The sequence below is a fragment of the Stegodyphus dumicola genome, chromosome 7, assembly GCF_044657685.1.
Source record: "Stegodyphus dumicola isolate Sdum_Otavi_A_Nest chromosome 7, ASM4465768v1".
Taxonomy (NCBI): domain Eukaryota; kingdom Metazoa; phylum Arthropoda; class Arachnida; order Araneae; family Eresidae; genus Stegodyphus; species Stegodyphus dumicola.
In genome coordinates, this window is record NC_140774.1 from 21,723,156 (window position 1) to 21,747,795 (window position 24,640).

The following is a 24,640-nucleotide window of genomic DNA, read 5'->3' on the forward strand; positions in this document are numbered from 1 at the left end:
TTGGCTTTGAAGTGCCCTTAGAATAGACTGTGACATGAGCTAGTTTTGTTTATCTAAGCTACTTTCAGCTTACAAATGCCACACAAAAACATCTCATGTCTCATGAGTTGGCTTTGGAATTTGGTAACGAGTACATTGCAGTGTGAGTAAAAATCAGTAAGTTTGGTTTATGTTTATTTTTCCCTGTTCTAGAGGAATTTTTTTTATGAACACAATGGTATTGCTAACTCTACAGTGCCCTTAGAATAGACTGTGACATGAGCTAGTTTTGTTTATCTAAGCTACTTTCAGCTTACAAATGCCACACAAAAACATCTCATGTCTCATGAGTTGGCTTTGGAATTTGGTAACGAGTACATTGCAGTGTGAGTAAAAATCAGTAAGTTTGGTTTATGTTTATTTTTCCCTGTTCTAGAGAAATTTTTTTTATGAACACAATGGTATTGCTAACTCTACATTATCAACAAAAATTTTGTATTGAATTTCTTGTGTATGTTTTTGTTGTATTGACTTTTATTAAATACATGCATATCCGTGGGAATAAAATGTACTCTAATAAACGTAATTTTGTTGAAATGTATTTGACATGTAATGAGTGTAAATAAAGCAGTCGTAACTCAGGAGAAGGTTTAAACAAATCTTTTTTAAAAATGTAAATTAACAGTTGTACTACTGGTGCTTCGCAATCCGATTTCTGCTACCTTGGGGATTTAAGCGAGTGTAAAAGTAAATTAAAATTTAAAGTAATTAACATTGGAAGTTCACAAAACAAATTTCTAATAGGTTTTTGGTCAAAGCTTTCTAAATGCATGAACGAACTCTGCTACCAAAAGGCTTATGGAGGTCTAAAGTAATTCTTCCAGCTCACTGATGGATTACCACAAAGGGTCAGCGTCGCTGTCAATGTTCTGTCTTTAGCTTTCAATAACTCTGTTTTTATATACATGTTGGTAATTTGCATCTTGGTGGGAGTTGATGATAGTGCAAATAAAATAATAAGATAATAGGGTAATTAAGAGAAACTTTGCATTTTTCTTTGAAATTAAGTTGAATAAAAACAAATTCAACAAACAGTGTAAACAGTACACATTATATATTTTAGCTTTGCCCCCTTATGAAAAGGATCTTATAAAATTTTTATTTCTAGTAAATTTGTAATAATAATTAATGATTTTTAATAGCGAGTAATCCAATGGATTCGAAAAGAAGAGCCGAAAGTTGGAAAAAGAATCGAAGGCAACTGGTGAGATTAATATTTTTAGTTGTATTTTGTTTTGTCGATGTTTATATTGACTGAATATTAAACATATAAAAACTATTTTTGGACAGGCTTATTCTACTGTTGGTACTCCAGATTATATAGCTCCTGAAGTTTTTATGCAGACTGGCTACAATAGTGCCTGTGACTGGTGGTCCCTTGGTGTAATTATGTATGAAATGCTGATGGGTAATTATACATTTATGCAGTTTATTTAATTTTTCCTCTTTGTTTACATCATTAACCTTTTTATCTCAGGAAAAGTTGATACATTGTAAAATCTTCATGAGAATTGAAAACTAACTTTCTTATAAATACATTGTTTGTGTAATGACTGCATAAATAAATACAGAATTTGAGGATATTTTAAATAAATATTATAATATTTTTAAAAATTATATTTTAGTAGCCACTTGTGAATCTGGGGTAGTTGTTGCAATAAATAACTTACAGTAATAATCTTTATGGCTTCTAAATTTTTTCCATGTTGTTTCTTCATATGTACGCCTTATCTTTTTTATGTATTAACTTCACCTGTTTAGTTCTTTCCTATAATTATATTCCACCCCCTTTTTTTTTAAATTTGTATTTATCTATAAAAGTAATGGTTTTTAATATGGATACTTTTTTCTCACGTGTTTGCCTTACAGATAGATGCCTCCCTACAAATCGTCATGTGACAGCTTCTCATATTTAGTATGTTATTATAGGGGTATTCCATGTGAATTCGTAAATTTATATTCATCAAACATGTTAACTATTTTCAGTTTGAATAAACTGGAAAAATTGCTGTTTTTGGTCTTCCAATAAAAAATTCTACACACACCAGGTTGCGAGAACTGTCCTTAAATACAATTTTACAGCAAACTTAATGGCATTGTTTGATTTAAATAATGCCAAAAAAATGTGTATCGGAAACAGATTTTTGTTTTCTGACTGCATTTCATTTCATCTGCTGAAGTTTGGAAGAAATAATATTTATTGAATGGTATAGGAAACTTTTAAGCATTTGTAATATTGTCACTGATTCGAATAATTTTATGAAGAGCATGTGTTCTTTAAACAAACAAATGTGGTAAATGAAAACTTTGGAGGATGAATAAAATTGCCTGAATCGATGATTTTTTTTTTTTTTTTTTTTTTTGGTGTATGTAGGAAAAACAATGATAGAAGAGTGGGTGGGCAACACAAGAAGGAGGTGTGTTTCTGGTTGATTTTTTTTAATAAAAGATGTCAAAATATTTTTTTGCTTTATATGTAATTTAGGGTACTAGCTCACCGAAATTGTACAGTGGAAGCTAAAAAAATCATTATGAGCCGTTCTTGGGGCAGTTGTCAAATCATGGCAGCTCAAAATTTCTTTTGTTTTGATTCACACTCTTTTGTTGGGATTTTTGCTGACCAGGATTGTCAAGTTTCTTTCAAAAACTGCTTGGGAGAAACTTAATTTTTGAACTTAAATTATTATAACTGTATGTAACACCGATGTGTTTCAAATTTGAATATTTTCATTTTGTATGTAATTTAACTACTCACATTTGTGTGTTTACAATAACCATTTTTTTAGGGCAAAGGGATTATGTGTGTATTTTTGTGTATTTGCAGTGAGATCTGCTTTTGGATTTAGATGGATTTTGTAACTTAATTTCAATTCACATTAATGATAGAAATAGCAAAATAACATAATTATTTAAAAAGACTAGAAAACAAATTTAAATTTAAAAAAAGTATTTTACAAAATTGAGGTTGTGCCATTGTAGAAGCAGCCTAACAAAACGTTTTTTGGTTTTGCACATAGAATTTTTATAATTTTGATGGGATAATTCAAAAGAGGAGAAAATATGGTGTAATCCAGCTGAACTTTAATTTCAACTACATTTTACATTTTTCCTGAAATTTCATAAATGACATTCCTTTTTATCATACAAGATTTATTATATTGCAGATGGCATCAGTATAAAGGAAAGTTTTAGAAATGGTGTATTCTTGGCAAGGTTAGCATCTTCTGCAGTAGAGAAAGCAGGACAGAATTTTTTTGCCTTTCATATTAATTTTAATATGTTTATATTTTATTCATATACAGTATGGGTATATATCTAATCAGTTTAATACATTCATATACTAGTGTAATACTCATATATATCTAATCAGTTTAATATATTCATATACGGTATGGGTATATATCTAATCAGTTTAATACAAAGTTTTATATGGAATTTTTGGGAAAAGCTGTTTATCATTTTTCATTTTGTTGCAAAAATAATAAAAAACTTATCTTTAAATCGGTGAAATTGCTTTATTAAATTTATCCCTTTTAGAAACCTCACATCTGAATCAGTGTTAATTTCCTCCAGTATTTTCTATTGTTGTAGAAGACTTTTTTTTTTTTTTTCCTTTGAAAGAAAGAAACCCAGCCTGTAATATACTGGTTGGCCTAAACATCTACAAATATGAAAATGCATTGTATGGGTGGTTTTGGATGTTACAGTTTTTATAAGTTATAAAATTTCATTAGTTGGATACATAGCAGGATAGCTGTAAATGTCAGCATTTTTTGCAGGTTATCCACCTTTCTGTTCTGAAACACCTCAGGAAACTTACAGGAAAGTAATGAACTGGAGGGAGACGTTAATTTTTCCACCTGAAGTTCCTATATCAAATGAAGCTCGGGATCTAATACAGAGGTTTTGCTGTGAAGCTGATAAAAGAATTGGAGCTGGTGGTGGTGTTGAAGAAATCAAACAGCATCCCTTTTTTAAAGGTGTTGACTGGGAGCATATAAGGTAAGTTTAAATTCCCCCCCCCCCCAGTTTTAACCTGAATCGTGTATTAGTCTCGAAATGCAATATTGCATGGTGCTTTGTAAATCTGTAGCACTTTTTTTCGAGTCTGTTGCATTAAAAAATCCAATCAATATATATATTTTTTTATATTTAATCTGTCTGCTACCGATAAACAAACTAACTATTTAAAAGCAGTAGATATCTGATATAAATCTTAATTTTTTTTTACTGTAATATGATTGATTTAACTAAAAATGTATTTAATTCATGAATTAGGAATTAAAAACATTCACTATGATTATAGAATTATGTTTCAATTTTTTTTCACTTTTTAAATATACAGAAGATATAGAACATTCTCATGTTGGTCTAAATGCATAGTCATCTTTTGTACTATAAAATGTGTCTTTTTTCCATGTAGGTCATTTCTATTGATAATCTTTGCTGATAAATCATATTAAGCTTAAAAGAGCCTTTTTATCATAGTTATTTTCTTTTTTGCATGCCAAAATTGTTATAGAAATGTGATGTGTGATTTTGAAATTTTTGGTCTGCAATAAGTATTGAAGTAGATGTAATTTTTAATTGCATGTCTTTACGAGTATAAATCCATGAAATTTTCCTCTTTCCAGGGAAAGACCAGCAGCTATATTAGTTGACGTAAAAAGCATCGATGATACATCGAATTTTGATGAATTTCCTGATGTTGATCTCAAAATTCGTAAGTTTGTATGGATTTATTTGGGATAACCATGTCTCTTAAACCAAACAAATGTTTTAAGTTTTCTAATGCATTTTTTCCAAATTTATAATTACTATATAATAGTATTTTTATGTGCAAAAAAGATTTTTAAGTGAAACTATATCTTTAGTAGTTTTGATTTGAATGAAGTCAGTTGACATAGTCAACTCCCCATTAATCATATTCCTGTAAAATAGGCCATATTAACAAGTCGTCCCGAGACTTGATCCTGTAGAGATTTTTGTCGAGAAATTATTCAGAGCTATAAATTTTTGGAATATTTTTTCAAGCAAGGGAAAATGACTAGATTTTATTTTTATTCATTAGCTTTAAATTTCTTATAAGCCTGCCATGTCTGTATAAATTAGACATAGAGGCATGCCAGTTACAGGATATAGTGACAGTATTTTAATAATAAGAATAAGACAACATGTGCAAGTTCTTAAGGATCTCCTTAATAACTGTGCCAAATGGGTATATAGAAATTCACAGTTTATTGAAAGAAATAACAGCTTTTACAGCAAGCAGTGCAGCTATAAAGGCAAATTCTCTTTAATATCTAGTCATTAAGAAATTTTCAAAGTGTATTGTGGATCACTAAAATCACTCACAATAAAATCTAAAGCTTACATTTACAGCATTCTTAACTGAACTGATTAATTTATAGCTCCAGCCAACCTGTAGGGTTGCCTAGGACTTCCAGAAACTTAAAAACAAAAATTCCTTCAAAAAAGCATTAACCATGAATTCCCTTAATGTGGCCGAATTAACAACAAATTGCCAAACGTTATCAATGTGGCAGTAAAATGGTGTCACCGAGACTTGTTGGGAAAATTTCTGCCCATATTTCAAGCTGCAAGTAAGCTGTCTTTGCACTTCAAAGGTTAGTTGATTCAATATTATCAAGATCTGCAACATGATGCAGGAAATAAACGTTTAACATGCACAGTAAGTGATCACATATGATTAATCAAAAATACTCTTATGGCACATTTATTACTAAAAATGTGTTAAACAAATAAATTCAGAAGAGTATAAAAATACATAAAAGCCAAAATGTGATCAAATAAACACTATCTATATAAATTGACAATATATTTTGAGCATGGTAGATTAATCAAACACTTAAAATAGCTACTGATATGCATAGATTAATCAAACGCTAAAAATAGCTACAATCTCCATGATTTGTATTTGGTTCATTGTTAAATTTCTTCAGAATCATTTTGAAAGTCTGTAGCACAAACCTAATGTCATTTATTTTTTCTATTTTAATTATAAATTTCTTTTTAGCCAAAGTGATTTTTTTTCCTGTAGTCAGTCTTTTAAAATTGCATATAAATTTAATATTTTGAAATTAAAAAACATTTATCCTTAATTTCAGCATCTGCACCAGCTCCGAAAGAAGGCGATCCTGGTTACAAGGATTGGGTGTTTATTAATTACACTTTTCGAAGATTCGAAAGTCTCCTGACACAGATGGGCGTCAAGCAGAGCAAACGAACTTAAATAACACTAAATGAAGAACCCTTGTCTTTCATCTCAAAATATTGGTAATCATGACACATAACCCAGTGGTGACACTATGATAAAAGATAAGCAAAGGGTGATTTCCCCCTCTTTTTTATGTTACTGAGGTCACCCTCCTCTTTTGCCACATATAAATTTGAGAAGGTAAAATAATTGTCATTTGTGCACTGTAAAGATATAATTTTAAAAATATGTTTTTGGGACAGACAGAATTTTATGGGTAGAAAATATCTTAAAAAAGCAAATTGTTTTGTTTTTAAAAACTTGTATGTATCTGGAAGAAATAATTTGCAGAGCTACAAACATCCTCTTTTTTGGGGGGGAGGGGTAGGTGTTTTGGTCAGTGTATCTGCTGTATTTGCAGCTTTTTAAGGAATAGTTGCATCGCACAAACCTTTTTGTTGTTTTTCTGTTTGTTACAGTGTCATACATAATGGGTGGTGAAGTAAGTATTTATAAAAGTGTTCAGATCTGTAGAAGTGTCACCCCCCACACATAGAGAAGTCTTAAAAAAAAACACTCGTGTGTATATTTATAAGTGTTTGCTTAGTCTGATAAACTTCTTGATTAGTTATTTGGTCTGGAATCTGATGTGCCGCTATTTTAATTTTTTAAGCTTTAATAAAAAAACCTTATTGAATAGGTTGAAATGTAAACCAACCTCCGAAATGTGTAGAATATTTGTAGTGTTTTGCTTACTTCACCCAAAAGTTCTAAGTAGAGCTCTGTTTGAAGCATTTTAGTCATTTTCTTTGTAGCAGAATACTGCCTCATACATCGTATATTTATATATAAATGAATATATATATATATATAATAGTATTTTTATGTGCAAAAGATTTTTAAGTGGAACTATATCTTTAGTAGTTTTGATTTGAATGAAGTCGGTTGACACAGTCAACTCCCATTAACCGGGCCAGTGCTGGATGCATTAACTCAGAATCGTAGTTAATCAACAGAAGCTAAAGAAAAAAAACAGGGGAAAAGGTAGGAACCGATATTATAATTAGAATAAAAAGGCTGTTAATAACTTCCTGTGTTTTAAGCAGATAATCTTCAGAATAATTTCATTTGATTTATTCACAATGAAAGAATGCACTGGAAGTAACAGAATAACATCATTAGAAATTTTAAAAAAAAAGATAAAAAGGGGAAAATAAGCTATAAATGGTTATGGCATTATTAGTTATTATAGCTTCCCATGCATTTTTCTTTTCCCTTTTGCAATTTCCATAAACAGCTTTGTTTTATGCTGATGTTTTGTGACAATTTTTCGATTGGTAAACAAACTTAACCTCCACCTTCCCAAAAAAAGAATGGCTTAGTTAATTCACAACCGGTTCAGCAGGAGTTGACTGTAATTTATATTTTTGTTATGCCTTCCCCCCCCCCCCCCGCCTTGAAGACATGTATGGTTATATGCAATCACACAGCCTTACCAGAAATACTGCTATAACCCTCTTTTTAATAGCAGTAATTGCGTAGATTTTTTTTTTTTTTTTTTATAATTCATGATTTTCACATAGACTTTAACTGTGACTTGTTCTTTCCCTTGCATTTGATCTGAATTGAAATGAAAACATTGTACTTTTCGGTTACTGGCACACCACCCAGTCCAAATGTAAATATTGGTGCAAAATTATGGCAAGGAATAGGTATGACAACCTTAATGATTGATATATTCAGCTTCTTGAAAAGAATGCGTATTTTATTAAATCCAGAATAAAGACAATGACAGTGTTTTTTATTATTCTAGTAGATAATTATACAGTGATTCATTCTTATCTCGATTGATAAACTTCTACTGATGTGAGCTCTCAATGACAGAAATAAATACACCAAATAGTTATCCCAAAAAGAATGTGTGAACCTTCAAACGGGTATCTGCTTGATAAATCACGTTTATCTTGTGGGTATGACCTTTCATTGTAAGGCCATATTGGTGTTTAGGTCGCAGTAAAATCTAGTTTTATTTTGTGGTTTTTTTTTAAGCTAGAAGGATTGTGGATGATACTCGTATAGTGGGAAACTAATTTTGAATGTTCGTCTTTTGACAACTGCCAGATTGTGTAATACCATATTGATTCTTTCTCAAGCCTCATAAAACTAACTGCGAAAGAAACTTAATAAATTTGTTACTTACATGTTATCACAACCATCTTAGTGGAAGTCTCCAAATTTTCAGAATGTGCTGAACACTGGCAACCATGTGCATAAACATCCATCATACAACAACATTCATAACAATCCTTCAGTCAAGCGATGTTGCCATTTACCTTTTTTGTGTGTGTGTGTGTGTGTGTGTGTGTGTGTGTGTGTGTGTGTGTGTGGAGCTTTAGTTGTTTATATTGAGAAATCATGATATTTTTTCTTTCAGTTCAGTTTTAAGATATAACTTGTGGACTTTGCCAGCAGTGGGAGAAATTATGATAAAAATTTTGTGGGAGGGCAACATTTTGCTGCAAAATTGATACAGGTAACAGTGATAAGATGAGTTTGGTAGATAGCCGGTGCCCAACGATGAGTTACTCAATTGTCTAATTTTTTGTAATGAAAATGGCTGCTCTGTATAGGAAGAGAACAGTTATCATGCAGTCGTTCATCATTTAATTATTAAAAGTTGTATATTAAAATTTTTAAATGCTTTTTCTTTTGATACATTATTAACATTTTGTCAATTTACAATAAATACTGATAGTTCATGTTTTTTTTTTTTTTTTTTTTTTGAAAATCGCCAAGTTATACCTGATAAATAATGTTTTTCTTCTATAAAAGTCTACTCAATTGCGATCAAGTGTGGTAAAAGTCCGCCAAATTGCGTTATTAATACATCAGTACCATAAATTTTATTTTACGAATACGTTCATTTGTATGCAGAATCTTTCTGCAGTCGTGTTTCTAAATAATTTGCAAATAAAAGTAAAATAGTGCGAGTTTAATATTATATTTGTGGAAAGTTATTTTTATTGAATTTAATCAATATTATAAAAATTGCTTAAGTTATTTACATTGAATTTAATCAATATTATAAAAATTGATAGTTGTTTTCTATTAATTATTTTAATTAACTTAACTATGACACAAAGGAAAGAAAGTTACCTTTTTCTTGGTATATATAAAACATTATTGAAGAATACTTTTTCATTATGCTAATAACAAATCTGTGTCATCAAATATGGCAGAAATTTAAACAATGAATATTCGAGCATTATTTTTCTTTGTTAAATAAAGTAAATTGGATATGGGTTAGATATAGACTAAAATAAGTCAGAACTTCAACAACAAAGCAACTGAATATCATGGTGGAAAAAAATTTTCTGGATTGATAGTCATTTTTCCTAGTTTTTTGTGCTTGTAAAGTGAACTACGTTTGGTGGACGAAATAGCTGGTGTCCCAATAACCGAAAGTAGTTTGTAATAGCATTGTTATTTATCCTGGTTGTGCCTAATGTTTTTATATAATATACTTTACTTTCATTTTTATACATCTGCTTAAAATTGTGCTTTTATATATATATATAAAAGGAAGTATCTTTTTTGTAGCTCTTAAAAGTATTTTTGCAATTTGAATAACTATGTCAGAGATTAGTTTATTAATTTACATAGAACCAAACCAGAAGATTTTTGTAGAAATGGTATTTTGTATGAACTTTTTCTCAGTGTGATGAGCAGTGCGTAATATCTGAATGCCTTTTTTTAAATTTATTTTGTCCAAAGTTTTTTTTTTTTTTTTTTTTCCATATAATTTCTATAATGCTTTATTCTCATAATGGCAATTTAAAACTAAGTGAGATGGTTATCTTTAACATTGTAATTACACATGCCTGATTTTCAACTTATTCATGGTTAAGGTAAAACTCTTAAGTTAATGAAATTATTTAAAATTTTATATTGAAAATTTTCATTGATTGGAAACTGAGGCAAGAATGTTTCAACCCCCTTTTTATAGTTTTTATTTGTGCTCTTATTTATTGCATGAACTGAAAAAGGCTTTTTTTTTTTTTTTTTTTTAATTAAGGCAAAGTAAAAATCCATTGATTTGTAATTTTTATTAGCTTTCATGTGAGCCATTTTTTGATCATGTGGTCTTGAATAATCACTTTTTTTAAACATCTGCTTTGGCAGTGGAGCTAAATTTTGAAACTTGTACATTTGAAAGGAAGTTTCACAATTCTTGCTGAAAAAATATATTATAAAAATATGTATTTTTCTGATATTATCATTTAAAATTTTTATTTTTTTCGAAACTGTGCTTTGCACGATTGAACATTTTCCTGCTGATATTTGAATTTGCACAGTTGGATGTATAGAAATGGATTTTTATATCATGTTTTTCAAAAGTGTCCAATAAATGTGCATATGCTTGAAAGTGAGATTTTTTGTTGCTATTATATTCATATCTGGTGTACGTTTGATTTCTAATTTAATTTACACTGCCTTCTTTTTTTTTTTTTTTCAAACTTTTTTTCTGAGTAGGCTGTTTAACTTTTGTGATAAATCTAGTGAGAGAATGGCACCCATTACATTCCATGTTCACACTCATGCAACCAAAGACTAATATAGTTTTCTGCCATTTTTATAAAAGTTTTATTCCTATATGGTTTGTTACTATGCAGTGCCATATCCCGAAGAATCTCTTTTTCTTCTTTCAGTTTGTTTTGTTCTTTCATATCTTTGAATTAAAAGTGTGTTACTGGAAGATTGTTATAATATGTAGAAATCTATTTTACTCTTTGCACATTTTTCACTATTCCTAAGTGCTCTTCCCGCTTCTTTCTTTCCCAAACTCGAAAAATAAAGTAAAATTTATTTAAACTAGAATTTTTTTTTTATTTCTTTTATAAATTAAACAAGAAAAAGTGTCAGAAATATTTGCAAATAGTTGAGTAAAAGTAAGGCTGACTTTCCCTTGCAAATATGAAATTTACTTCCGCCCCCCCCTACCTCGTTGAGAATCCCTGCTAGTGGGGGTAAGGGCTAAATGCATTATTTATTTATTTTTCAGCTTGCTGAGACTTATTACATTCTTCCTTCTTTTTGCATAAATTCCTATTTAATAAGCAATACTCAAGTTCTGAAGAAATTGCTGGTATTTTTTAATTCAGCTTTTTCTATTCACTTTTAAAATTTATAACCCAAAGAAGGAATAAATAGTACGCAGTATCTGAACATTAATTGCCAGTTGCCAATACACTGACAACTATTGTTTATTAGTGCCAGTACCAAAGTAAGCAAGAAATGGGAATTGGTACATTTTGGCAATGCCTGGTTACGATATTCATAAGCAGTTAATTTAGTGTCTACATGATTAACTTAATTTATACATACAGAAGCAAAACACATTTGGTAGGAAATTTAATGTAATTTTTTTTTTATCATAGTACAGTTTTATAAGCAAATTATTTAAATCAACAGTATGTAGATGTATACCTGAATTTCATTCTAAAGAGATACTTTCCAGTGGCCACAGTTCAGGAACAGTTGTTGGTAAATGCATCACAGAGTGATGGATGTACGTTATATTGTACATGTTCTGTTGTGCACAGTTGCATTGATGGAGATTTGGAATACTCATGATTTTCTAGTAAAATAATGATGAGCTTGAAGATAATGGCACTAATTCTGCTTTATATCTGGACGTATTTGGTGGATGCATAAATGCAGTAAAAATTAACTAAAAAACAGAGATTGTTGCAAAAACTTTCTGCTGTGAGAAAAGGTGTCAATTCACATATGTGTTTGCTCCAAATGATCAGAAGTTAACATTGCAATTAAGAAAAAGACCTTTAACTACGGCAGTGCCCTTTACATTCTTCCTTCTTTTTCTTTCCTTTTGCCCGTAGGAAAGTTGAGTCACAGGTAGTGTTATTGACAGCGTATAGTTAGGTACCAGCTATACATGAGTACTCAATGAACTGTTAAAAACTTTTCATGACTAAGATCAATTTTGTTATTCTCAGCATGATATTTTTTTTTTAATTCATTTTAGATGGATATAATTCGTTTTGAAATATATTATGTATTTTGGCGTTCTCTAAATGGTTGTATTTTTTCTTTCACTTCTGCAGCTTATGTATGTGTGTTAAATAACAGTTGTGTATACTTCACCTTTTTCAGTTGTTTATTTCTTATATATGTGGTGCGCTTACGAGCTTAGTAAGTATTCTGTGAAGTCTTCTAGTTTAAAAAATAATAAATTAAATCTGAGGCTAAGAATATGTACTTGTTCTCTAATTATTAAATATTTCATATCTGTCTTCAAACCCATAATATTATTTTATCTCAACATTATTGTATATTTCTTCTCATATTAATATATTTTGTTGGGAGAAATTTCATTTGCATTAAATTAATTTTGCTAAAAGATAATCGAATGTTATCTTTTTTAGTTTTGTGATGTTTTAGAATGACGGTGAAGAATACAGCACAGGAATTAATTTCAAAATATTTATGTGTATATAGTAAAGAATCTAGTTGATTCGTATAAAAGGAACTTTGAAATGTATGTGAAATCTATTGAAGGATTATCAAATAATCTGTAGATACAAAGTTTTGGTTTTCCCACATTTTATGTTGGTTTGGTTCAGAGTTTATAACTATCTTTGGTGTAGTAAAATTGTGTGTCTATGGGAAAGTAGTGTTTGGAATGAGAATTTGTTTTTGCATTGCATATATACAAATATTTATTTTATGTCTGATTATTATGTACTTATGTGTAATGTTTTAGATATTTATTAAAAATTCTATAACATTTTGTTGTATTTTTTGCAGTTTTATCATAGTTTTACAATTCATTTTAATCTCAAATGTTGATTTTTCTACACCAATTTTTGTAACCCACTTCTACAAGAAATATCCCAGCAAAAAATTCTAATGAACAAATAAAATTAGAAAAAATCACACCAGTGTAAAAATTAAAATGAGAAAGTAAGAAAAACGGTTTTCATGGAATAAGTTTTTATTTGAAACTCATGAAATCACTAATGCGCTAAAAGGAGAAAAATAATTATACAGTTTAATGGAAATGGATTAAATAAATCTTTTAATAAAATTCATCTAAAATTTTTTAGTACAGTCAAAAGTCGTTAATTCGGACACCCATAATCCGGAATGATCTATAATCCGGACCTCAAAGCTAAAATCTTTCTGTGCATGCGCCGCGTTGACGCAGGCACATAGGTGTTTACGCATGCGCGCAAGACCTTTACAACTGCGCATATGGGTGTGCGCAAGCGCAAAATACGTTTTCGCGTGCGCGTTTAATGTGCAACGGATGGTATAAGCTAAAATTATCTAATTATCTATTTCAGTTAATGTTGATGATTGCATTGTTCCTTAATCTTCGAATTGGATCCGACTTAATTATTTTTTTCAGACTGTAAGAGCAATTTTATAAAAGTAAGCTTGAACTTTCGATTATATCAAATAGAATTTCCGATGCCGGAGCTCCCAAAGGATCTACAAAACGAAAGTATGTCCATCAAACAAATAGTGGAATTGCTGCAAAAAAATGGATAAAAATGTTTTTTTTTTCGTACAGTGTTGCCATTGTTTGCTTTGAAATCGTTTAGTTTTTTAATCAAAAATTCATTGAAGTGTTACAAAATCTGAAATTGGTAATAAAACAAATTGAAAATTCAAATTAGGGCTTCCACATTCTATGGAAGCTTACGTTATTCAAATTTTGATGGTTCTAGGTACCGTTGTTTTATCACAATGTGAGAAACATACGCACATTTGTGCAGATTCTTCCTTATTTAATTTCTTTAAATCTAATACAGTGGGATAATATATGGTGACAACGATTTAAAAGTAATACAGCTTTTTAAAGTTTTCGCAAAATGCCAAAACAAAATTAATAGTCCTTCAGGGCAAATTGTTTGCTGTAAAGCTGTAAATTGCATTACTATCTCATTCATTTGAAAGATTCCCTCCCCCCTGCTGTATCCATTTATGCTAACAGTAAAATTCTGAGACTTTGTTTATTAATTGAAGATACGTACAAGAAATTGTTTCAACGTTAAATTTTTGGCATATGTTACTACCACTATATATATAAAATACAAGTAATTAAAAATCATTTAATTTATATTGGTACTAATCAAACTAAAAAAAAAGTTGCATTTGTTTTTAATAATTAAAGGATATTAAAGTTTGGGTAATTTTTATCTTGTTAAGTAACCAAGCTGTTCCTTGTTTGGATGTAAGCTAATGAGCGCAAGTCTGAGATCGGCACATATATCGAGTCGATATTGGTATTTTGTTTTTATGTGATTTGGTAGTGAATAGGCTTTCTTATATAGATACATAAAAGCAAATTAAATTGAAATTTTAGAGCACCACTCTACACTATTCCATTTTCACTGGTAATGAGCCCAAAAATTAACCATACCTTCTGTTTGGAATTTAAGTGTGTTGTCATTAGAGAGTTCATTTAACCGTTCCTTATTCAATGACAGTTTATTTTCAAAATTGCAATGGAAAGAATTAGGAACCCACGAAAATGCATTATATTTACCATTTGGAAAATAAGTTTTGATTTGTGACCTCAGAGTTTCAAGATGTGAAAATATGTGATTCATAATCCTTTTCTGCTAAAAAAAAATATTAATGTTGGAAATTGAGAAAAATTCTTTATTTTACAAAACTAACCTTTAAATCAAATTTCCTTTCAGACCGCTTTAATTTTTTAAAGTCATTGAGAACAGTCAAAGAAATGACCTCATAGAAAGCAATTTTAATTGCTTAGTTTTGAGAATACAGTGTCAGGGTTCAAGGCTAATGCACAGAATTCATGAATCCATCGCTACATACATATATTCACACACAACACAACAGAACATTTATTTAAAACACACAGTTGGTGTTCATCATTTCAGACCAGTGTTTTCTTTGCCATTAATCAAAACATAATCAAATATTCTCCGCATATAGCACCATCTATACATAAAGATTCTTTACATAAGCGAGTTTTGAGAGAGAGATGCCAGCGTACTTAACCACGTCTTCAGCAAGAATAATGACTCAAAATCTTGGTAATTTTCTTTGCAAAACAGGATATTTTTGTAAATATACAAGGATTACAATTTGAGAAATGCTGGCCTATGTAAAAAAAAAATTTTTTTTTTTTTTTTGTCATTCTCGTTTTGAAAGAGAGGGAAGAGTTTGTTAAGCTTCGAAAATTTCAAATTATTGTAATAGAAACTTTAATTTAATTAAAGATTTAAAAAAATAGTTATAAAAGAACGTATCTTACCAAATGCTAATAATAAGTACTTTTCAGTGTAATGTTATAACCTTGAAACTGAAGAACCAGTATTTCACCTTCTTGTTATAAATTGTAGCATAATTATAAAAAAAAAAAAAAAAAAAAAAAAAAAAAAAAAACACAAAAACACAAAAATCTCTCTAACAATATCTTTATCATTCTTATTTTAAAAGAAGGCAAATATTTGATTTATAATCTGGAAAAATTTCAAAATTTTGTTATTGATACATTTTTAGATGCCGAAATTTTTAAATCATTGATGCCAATTGAATAATCAAAAAAAATTTGACCGGTTTTCGAAAAATTAGAAATTTATGTTACAAATTTTATACGTATTTCATTTAAAAGATTTTTTCCCCACTATATCTGATGGTGCAAACAGTAAATGTCTGAGGTTTTTAGTTTGTTCATTAAACAAAGATGTGTGCAAAAAATTTTTTAACGTAAATTTTAAAAAATCTAAATTGAATTTCGACAGAATCGTTTTACCACTATTAGTGTCATGCCGAAAAAGTGCGTATACAAAATTTGAATTCAATAGGTTATCAGGAAGTAGTTTGAAAAATCAGTGAGAAACTTTTGACTTCAAAGCGACAAACAATAGGTGGGGACTGAATAAAAGCTTATAAATAATTAGGGAAGAAAGTCCTCCAGTTTGGCATAGATTTTGAATGAAATTCTTAATTTTGTGGGTGATCATAGGGAAAAATTTAATGTCCACTTTAAATCGGTTCTGGATCTTGGAGTGGGGGGGGGGGTTTAAGTGTAGGAAGAGAACAAAAAGTTAATTATAGCCGATTACGACTATAAAGATAAGATGAGAGAAAAGGCAATAGAGGGATTCCAAGCGTCACATATAAGGTCAGATATTCTGGTGGGGGTTATCAAATGAGAACTGGACCGATAGCTTTGAGGCGTCTCGTATCCATAGCAATGCATCTTGGCAAATGGAGATGAACCGTAACTATTTATTAAAACCGCACCTAATAAAATCAACCTTGGAGCAATGAAATAATTCAAATTAATGTATGGAGCATGCATAACAGACCGTTGACATGGACTTTCTTTCTTTTCACCGTCGAAAGAACAGCTAGCCCACTGGGTTAGGTGCTTTTTAGCCTGTTGGATCCCATTGATGGAATTAAAAGTAAATACATGAATAAATATAAATCAAGAGCTTAGTACTGTGTCCTCCGGGGATTGGCCACGAAACGAGGAACATGGAAAGAAGGTGCATGGTGGGGACTGCTGAGACTAAGCAGAACACTTTTTCACTATTATCATACATGTTAGGCAAACAGTTATATTAAGGATGTGCTATAATAATCAGATACAGATGTAAAGATGATCAAGTGCATTAAATGAGTTCTGGAATAATCATAATATTAAATATAATTAAAAACAAAGGAAAGGAAACAAGACGTTAAGTAAATTAATGTATGTACGGAGCGGGCTGCTGACGGCACAGTGTCCAAGGAAAGAAGTAACTCCAGGCTGTCAGCAATGGTAGTGCAGTCTCTAATGCGGCTGAGTGCATATTTATTCTTAATTGCGTTCTTGAACCATGCCGGCATATTGATTGCAGTTGGTCTTTTTAAATGTGAATTCCCTGTGTGCGAGCAGTCAAACAGATAGTGAAATCTGGGTCGCCAGTACTGCCACAAATACATTGGTCACTGTCTCTTAGGTGAAATTTGTGAAGATAGGACATATATGGGCAATGCCCTGTCAGATACTATGTGAGGTGCAAAGAGCCTGCTATTATTGTGGTTAACGTTTGGTTGGAAATTATACAGTCTTCTGCCTGTAATGCTTGTCTCCCAGTAGTTTTGCTATTGCTTCATTAGTTCACATTTGAGAGTAGTTTTCAGATATGAGTGCAGAAGGGGCACACCAATGCTGCTCACGTGGGGTTCATTGGCTGCGCCTTTTGCAATTGTATCTGCTGCTTCATTTCCTTTAATCCCCGTATGGTAGCTGTACCATTGTAGCTGGGGCCTCACACTTGCAGGAATCGAAATTAATAGTTTTTGTATGTCTCTGACAATGGGATGTCTACTGCGGCCGCCCTAGATGGTCTGCAAGCTTGACATTGATTTACTTTATACCTGCCATTGTTAGCAGTAAAGTCCAGAGCTGCCTTTAGGGCTGTAAGTTCTGCCTAAAACACCGAGTTACTGGGATGAAGCTTCTTAGCCCAGGAAGCGTAATGGCAAACTGCACATTTAGTTGATCAATGTTAAACGTATTTCGCATACTGCGCATGCCCAGAAGAGAATTTGCGGTAATTACGACTTTGGTACAGATCTAAAAGAAGATAAATACGGTGTGTAATTGATATTCTGTTATCATCATCATCATTCGGAGGGAGACGCCGTGGCAGTAGGTTCGTCGCTGAGATAGTGCCTGCTGCCTAAGTCCGGATCAGCGTGTACGCCCTCTCTGATTAGCGTGGTGTGCTGAGTGGGACCATGTGCAAACTTAATCTAATTGCATCAGCATTTTTCAATGCTTATTTGCAGTTGGTATTATTTTATAAAAGCCTTGATGCTTTTACTACTTTATTATTTTGATTTATTATTGGATTTTAGGAATTATTTTCGCGTCGTCTTGCCATTAATATCTGATTGCTGGTTCGCGTGAAAATTCGCCATTTTATTGCTACCGCGTGCTTGCGGCGATTAATTGTAATTGAGTAATTAATTAATTTTTTATTATTAATTAATTTGTTAATTAATTCTCAGTTAATTGACATGCAACAGGATAAGACTGAACAGTCGGATAACACAACACAAAAACCCACAGGGATCTCGAGACGAAAATGATAGAGATAGGAGTCCTATCAAATTACATGAAAATAAATGCATGAAGTCTCACTTGACCAACCCACTAGTTCAGATGATGATTTACCAAAAACTTAAGGAGATCAAACAATCCGTAAACGGAATCAAAGACCTAATATTAAGAAAATCAAATTTAGTAATCAGACTGAAAGTGCACCACACATACCCCAAACACTGTGAAAACATTCATAGTGAAAATGCTACGTATGTAGCCGTCAATGAACAATCAGTAGACCTAACTAATAATAATGTGGACACTAGCCCTTCTGCTAATGATAATTCAGATAATTCTAATACAAACAATCAAACACAAAATAATAATAATTCACGAATACCTCCAGTGACTCTAAAGAGAAAAATGAGCTGGAAAGAAATTAGCACTTTTTCATCAACATAAAGTTAAATTTCATGGAGTACAGATACCAAATGGCATCAAAGTCATGACTGATTCCCCTGACGACTATAGGGCTATAGTCAAAATAATCAAAGATCAGCAAATTGAGCATCATTTATACGTCCTTCCTGAGGATAGATACCTGAAAGTTGTCCTATGAGGCCTCACAAGCAAAACTCAGATTGTCGACATAAAGATAGATTTAGAAAACCTTAACTATTAACTTAAGGCTATTAAGCAAATGACTTAGACGACGAAAGAGAAGTCACCAAACTTCCGTTATTCTTATTTTCTCTCCCCAAAACTGAAGAGTCAAAGAAAATATTTAATGAACGTTACCTCTGTGAAATGAAAATTAAAATTAAAGAATATCTTGGTAGGCAAGGACCCCTGCAATGTTTTCGTTGTCAGGGGTTTAATCACACCCAAGTTGGGTGCAATTACGCCCCCAAATGTGTTAGATGTGGCAAAGAACACTATGTTAAAGACTGTCCGACCGTAATTTAATGATGAAAAACCATTGTTTTGTGTGAACTGTGGTGTTTTTCACACCTTCAGTTTTAGGGGGTGTGAGAAATTCCCCAAAAGGAAACCAGATAAACCAAATACTCCAGTCGTGTCATAGAAAATAAATCACAGTCTCAGGCCTTATCTACGGGTCTCTATTCGGATATTTTAAGTGAAGCTAAACAGATCTTGACTCATCTTCCGGAACTTGTTTCCGTTATTAAATGCTGGGTTTCAAATTTTTCAGCAAGTTAAAGAAATTAAGCAACCCAGTCATGAAATAAATAATTCCGCTACTACTGATAATGGGAAAATTAGACTCTTAAAAGCCCCTATTAAGGTGATGACGTGGAATGCGCGTAGTATACATTCCAAGATCCCGGAACTCACGGACTTTTTACTGAAGCATGACGTTGACGTAGCCATGATTACTGAAACTTTTGGTATGCCGAGTACTAGTCTGAAGATTCCGAATTATATATGTTGTAGATGTGATCGGTTAAGTCACTGAGGTGGGGGGGGGGGGATCGCCACTTAACATTAGGAACTCTCTACAGTCCTGTATGATTAACGCTGAGCGTTAAAATGGTCATGAGTTGGTTACTGTTTCAATTCTCCTCGCTTATTATGTTACTGTTTGTGATGACTTCGTGGTTTAACAAGGCACCATTTAGCAAGACGAAACAAACATTTATTAAATATATAATTCAAAGCATAATATAATAGTTACTCAGAGCAGTACGTCGCTCCTACCGCATAGTACAATCTACTACCTTCCTCTTCCGAGGCTAACATGCAACTCCTCATAAATACATTAACACTTCTCGGAGAAGAGCTACCTGCGCCAAGCATGCTCTGTTGATCGCCAAACAGTCGCCAGATATCACACCCCCGTCGTAAGATTGTTGTTGATATTATTTACAAATCAATCAGCAATCTGGAAACTAAAATCTAGCAACTGTTTGCGATCAACGTGAAAAAGAAAAAAAAACTACATATACTTGTATACATTCTATCCTAACTTTCAAATCTCAATTACTATAGACATTTGCAACATAATACCTACATTTGTACTTCAATTTACTACATAAACATATATCAACTCAGACACTTCAATATGGAATTCAAAACCTAAGAAATTGATTCATAAATGCTACTTTAAACATTAAAACATAATGTGAAGCTTTCATGTAAAATAAATAACTAGTAAAACTCCAATATAATGTGAAAAGGGACATTCAAAGTATAACATTAAAGCATTTCTAATAAACGCATTACACATTTTTATATATAAACATAGATAACTCATTTTTTTAACTTCACTTGTTCCGAACCTTATTATTATTGTAACAATTTATCAATTCTTAATTCAAAGAAACCAAGTTGATATTTTACAAACATGTTAAAATATACCCTAGTATTATTCCAATGATGACAGTAAAATTATTAAGTTTCTTATATTATATATATAAAATTATATTCTTAACATTCTTTTTAATTAATGATGCTGCAGCATGATTTAAATCCTTGGGAGAAAATATTTAAATTTACCACTTACCTCGAATATTTGTTATCCAATAATTTCTCTATTTCAAATTACATAAACATCTTATTTGCAAATGATTACTTATTTTCAAATGATTATGAAAAGCAAAGAAAAACTATCTAATTATTAACTATACAAAATGTTCGTGAAGATGGACAGTAAATTAATGTTCAAAGTTCACAGGTGGGAAGTCTGGATAATGCATCCGCGTTTGACAGTTTTTTTCCAGGGCAATGTTCTATTTCGAGATTATATTTCTGCAAAGCTATGGCCCATCATTGTAATTTGGACGATTGCGGAGCATTTCTCACTATATAGGCTAGAGGATTATGATCAGTCACAATTTTCACCGATGAACCGAATATTCAAGGTTCAAACTTCTTCAATGCCCATACTATAGCATAAGCTTCACGCTCTATAGTCGGCCAGCTCTGTTGAGGTTTCGATAATTTCTTGCTCGCGTAGCAGATGGGAAATTGCTTCTCTCCCCTTTGCTGTGATAAACATGCACCTATTCCGATTTGGGATGCATCAGAATGAATGACAAACGGATCCTGCAGTGTTGGGGTGATCAGCTCCGTTGACATCGCTAATCGTTCCTTCAGTTGTTGAAATGTTGACTCATGAATTTCTTTCCATTCGAGTATTTCCGGTTGTTTATTTTTCGTGAGTTCTGTGAGTGGGTAGGCGATCTCTGCATACCCTGGGATATAATCGCGATAATAATTACATAATCCTAACAGACTTATAAGATCTCTTTTCGTTTTCGGCGTTTCCAGCTTCTTGATTGCCTCTATTTTCTCGGGATCTGGTTGATGTTTTCCTGATCCAATAATGTGTCCTAACTATTTAATTTGAGGTTTTGCAAACGAACATTTCTTCGAATTGATAGTAAATCCAAGTGACTCTAATTTGGTAAAAACTTTATCCAGATATTGGAGATGAGTGTCGAAATCCGTGGAAAATATAGCTATGTCATCAATATAGGCTCTTGAAAATAGTTGAAATTCTTTCAGCGCGTTATTCATTACTCTCTGAAAAGTTGCTGCTGCGTTCCTTAATCCAAAGGGTAGCACTTTAAACTGATATTGACCTCGATGAGTTTTGAAGGATGTGTACTCTTTACTTTGTTCCTCCATGGAAATTGCCCAATATCCTTTCAGCAAATCTAAAGTTGTTATGACGTTGGCTCTTCCTATACTGTACATTAAATCAATGGCGTTTTGCATAGGAAAGTCATCTGGCTTCGTTACTGCATTCAAAGCTCGATAATCTAAGCACAATCTGATATCTCCATTTTTTTTTTGCTTACACAAACTATATCTGCATGAGCTATATGGATGAGCTATATCTGCATTACTTTCTTCTATTAGTCCCGATTTCAATAATTCTTCTACTTCTTCATCGACCTTGGGTTTCAATGCTTCAGGAATCCTATAAATGTAAGGTTTCTTCCTCTCCATATTGGGTATTAATCTAATTTTATGAGCTTCAACTTTAGCTATTTTCAGCTTTCCGGTGAATAGTGCTCGGTGTTTGTTGATAAGAGCTATCAATTTTCTTCTCTGTTGCGGATTCAAATTTTCTAAATTCAGATTTGCATCTATTTTAAAATCTTCCAGGGGGGTCGAGAGATCTTTTCCTGGCAAAGTTATAATTTCTCCAAATTCTTCTTCATTTTCAAATATCACTCCAACTGCATTGACACTAGCTTGGAATTTCCTAATTTTATTTGCATGAACATGTTTGATCTTTCCATCAGGTAGTTTTACTTTATAGGAATGAGGTGGGCAATGATTCACGATTTCTCCTGGACCAGTCCATCGTGCATAGAGTTTGTTAGTTGAATCTGGTATGAGTAAATAAACTTGTTCTCCGATGAGAAACACGCTAATGTGACAATCAAAATCGTAAAAAACAACCTTATATTTAGGTATGTTAAATTATATTCAAAATCGTAAAAAACAACCTTATATTTAGCGTAGGTATTCATTATACCTACGCTAAATATAAGGTTGTTTTTTACGATTTTGATTGTTCTCCGATTTTGAAATTTTTTGGTATTGACCTCCGATTAAAGTAATCAGCATATTTTTGTTGTTTATCACTTGCAATTAAATTGGCTTGTTCGGCTGCTTGTTCTAACCTTATTTTTAAAAGCTGTAAGTAATCCACTGCCGATTCACTTAGATTAGGTGGTATAGGTATTTCTCCTGACCATGAAGACTTCAGTACTGCTAAAGGACCTCTTGGTTGTCTTTCATACATCAGCTGAAATGGTGAGACACCCGTGGTGCAGTTTGGTACTTCTCTGTATGCAAAGAGCAGGTATGGGATGTGCTTATCCCAATTCGAAGGATCAGTCCTGATGACATGATGTAACATTTGCTTGAAGGACTTGTTCCATCTTTCTACTAATCCATTTGAAGCACTGTAAGCAGGTGTAGAGAACCTAGGGTGAGAACCTAGTCTTTTCTGGAATTCTTTAGTTAATTTTGAAACGAAGTTACTTCCGTTGTCACTAGCTATTGTATTAAGGATTCCTGTTCTCATGAAAATCTCCAAAAGCGCGTCGCAAGTGGCTTTTGCTGTCAAACTTCTCAGTGGAATGGCTTCTGGCCATCGGGAATGTTGATCTACCAGACATAACACATATTTATATTTCCTAGCAGAGGTAGGTTCAATAGGTCCAATAACGTCGATGTTAACTGTTTCGAAAGGTAATCCTGGCCTTCTGACCGGTGTGATGGGAATCTTGTCAGATCGCTTTTCTGGACTTTTCAACTGACAATCTTTGCACGTTTTACAAAAGGTTTCAACATCTTGTGCTAATCCAGTCCAATAAAATGAATATCGTATTCGCTCCTTTGTTTTTCTTATTCCAAGATGTGCACCGAAAATGGAACTATGTGCTAATTCCAACACTTGCGCTCTTCTACTAAGCGGAAGCACTAACTGAAAAACAGTCTGTCCTAATATTTTTTCTTGGTGATGTAAAAGATGATCAATAAATAAATAATTTCCTTTTTTTTCTATTGCTAGCTTCCATGCTTCTCTCAGCGACGGACAGTTAGCTTGCTCTTCGCGAAGGCGTTCAGCAGACGATAAGTCTGTGTTTACATAAACACTCGCCTTCTCCCCTTCCTCCTCTTCGTTTTTCTCCTCAATAAGCATTAGCGGGGGGGAATCGACGCTGTCGTTTGACTGTGCATTGGCGAATAAAGTTTGTAAGTTTTCGCTTCCGTAATTATTTCTTTCTGCGTTTGGTTCTTCTGCCGCAGGATTAATTAACAGTTCGTATATTTCTGGAGTTATTAGGCAAGGCACATTTAGCTTATCAGTCACTGCAATTAATGTATCCACAAAATTAAATATATTGCTTCCATGATCTTTATGGTAAATAGGTACACGGCAAACTTTTGCTTCAATTGGTTGTCCGAAAGCAGGTGTTAGCAATATTTTACCTCCTGTCTCCTCTAAATTTGGAATGAGCGATGAATGTACGATCGTTATCTGCGTTCCAGAGTCTACGATAGCTTCGATTTTCTCAGAGTTAATAAAAATATCTACTTTTTGCAGTGGTTGAACGATGCGTTCTGCGAATTCAGATCGTAGATGGGATGAGTCTACTTTAGCTACGATGCTTCTTCTTTTGATGTTCTGTTTGAATTTTTTTGAGTTTTGGAATCATCCTTCCCCTTCTTATTTACTGCAGTTTCGTTCTTTCTTCTTTTGTTTGGGCAATCTCTTGCGATGTGTTGATAATTTC

The 24,640-nt window shown here is 32.2% G+C and overlaps 2 protein-coding genes across 5 annotated transcripts in view; both read left to right on the forward strand.

The window, feature by feature from the left end:
- trc (Serine/threonine-protein kinase tricornered) overlaps positions 1-13,074 on the forward strand; it is a 62,861-nt gene extending 49,787 nt beyond the window's left edge. For all 3 annotated transcript variants that reach the window (XM_085819963.1, XM_085819966.1, XM_085819965.1), the window contains exons 8-12: positions 1,182-1,243; positions 1,330-1,447; positions 3,819-4,041; positions 4,674-4,762; positions 6,168-13,074. In XM_085819963.1, coding sequence (XP_085676089.1) covers positions 1,182-1,243; positions 1,330-1,447; positions 3,819-4,041; positions 4,674-4,762; positions 6,168-6,292 — 617 coding nt within the window. In that variant the 3' untranslated portion in view covers positions 6,293-13,074. The remainder of the gene's footprint in view (positions 1-1,181; positions 1,244-1,329; positions 1,448-3,818; positions 4,042-4,673; positions 4,763-6,167) is intronic.
- Positions 1-24,640, forward strand: part of LOC146996120 (uncharacterized) — a 408,015-nt gene that overhangs the window by 136,840 nt on the left and 246,535 nt on the right. The gene's annotated exons all lie outside the window — the stretch shown is intronic.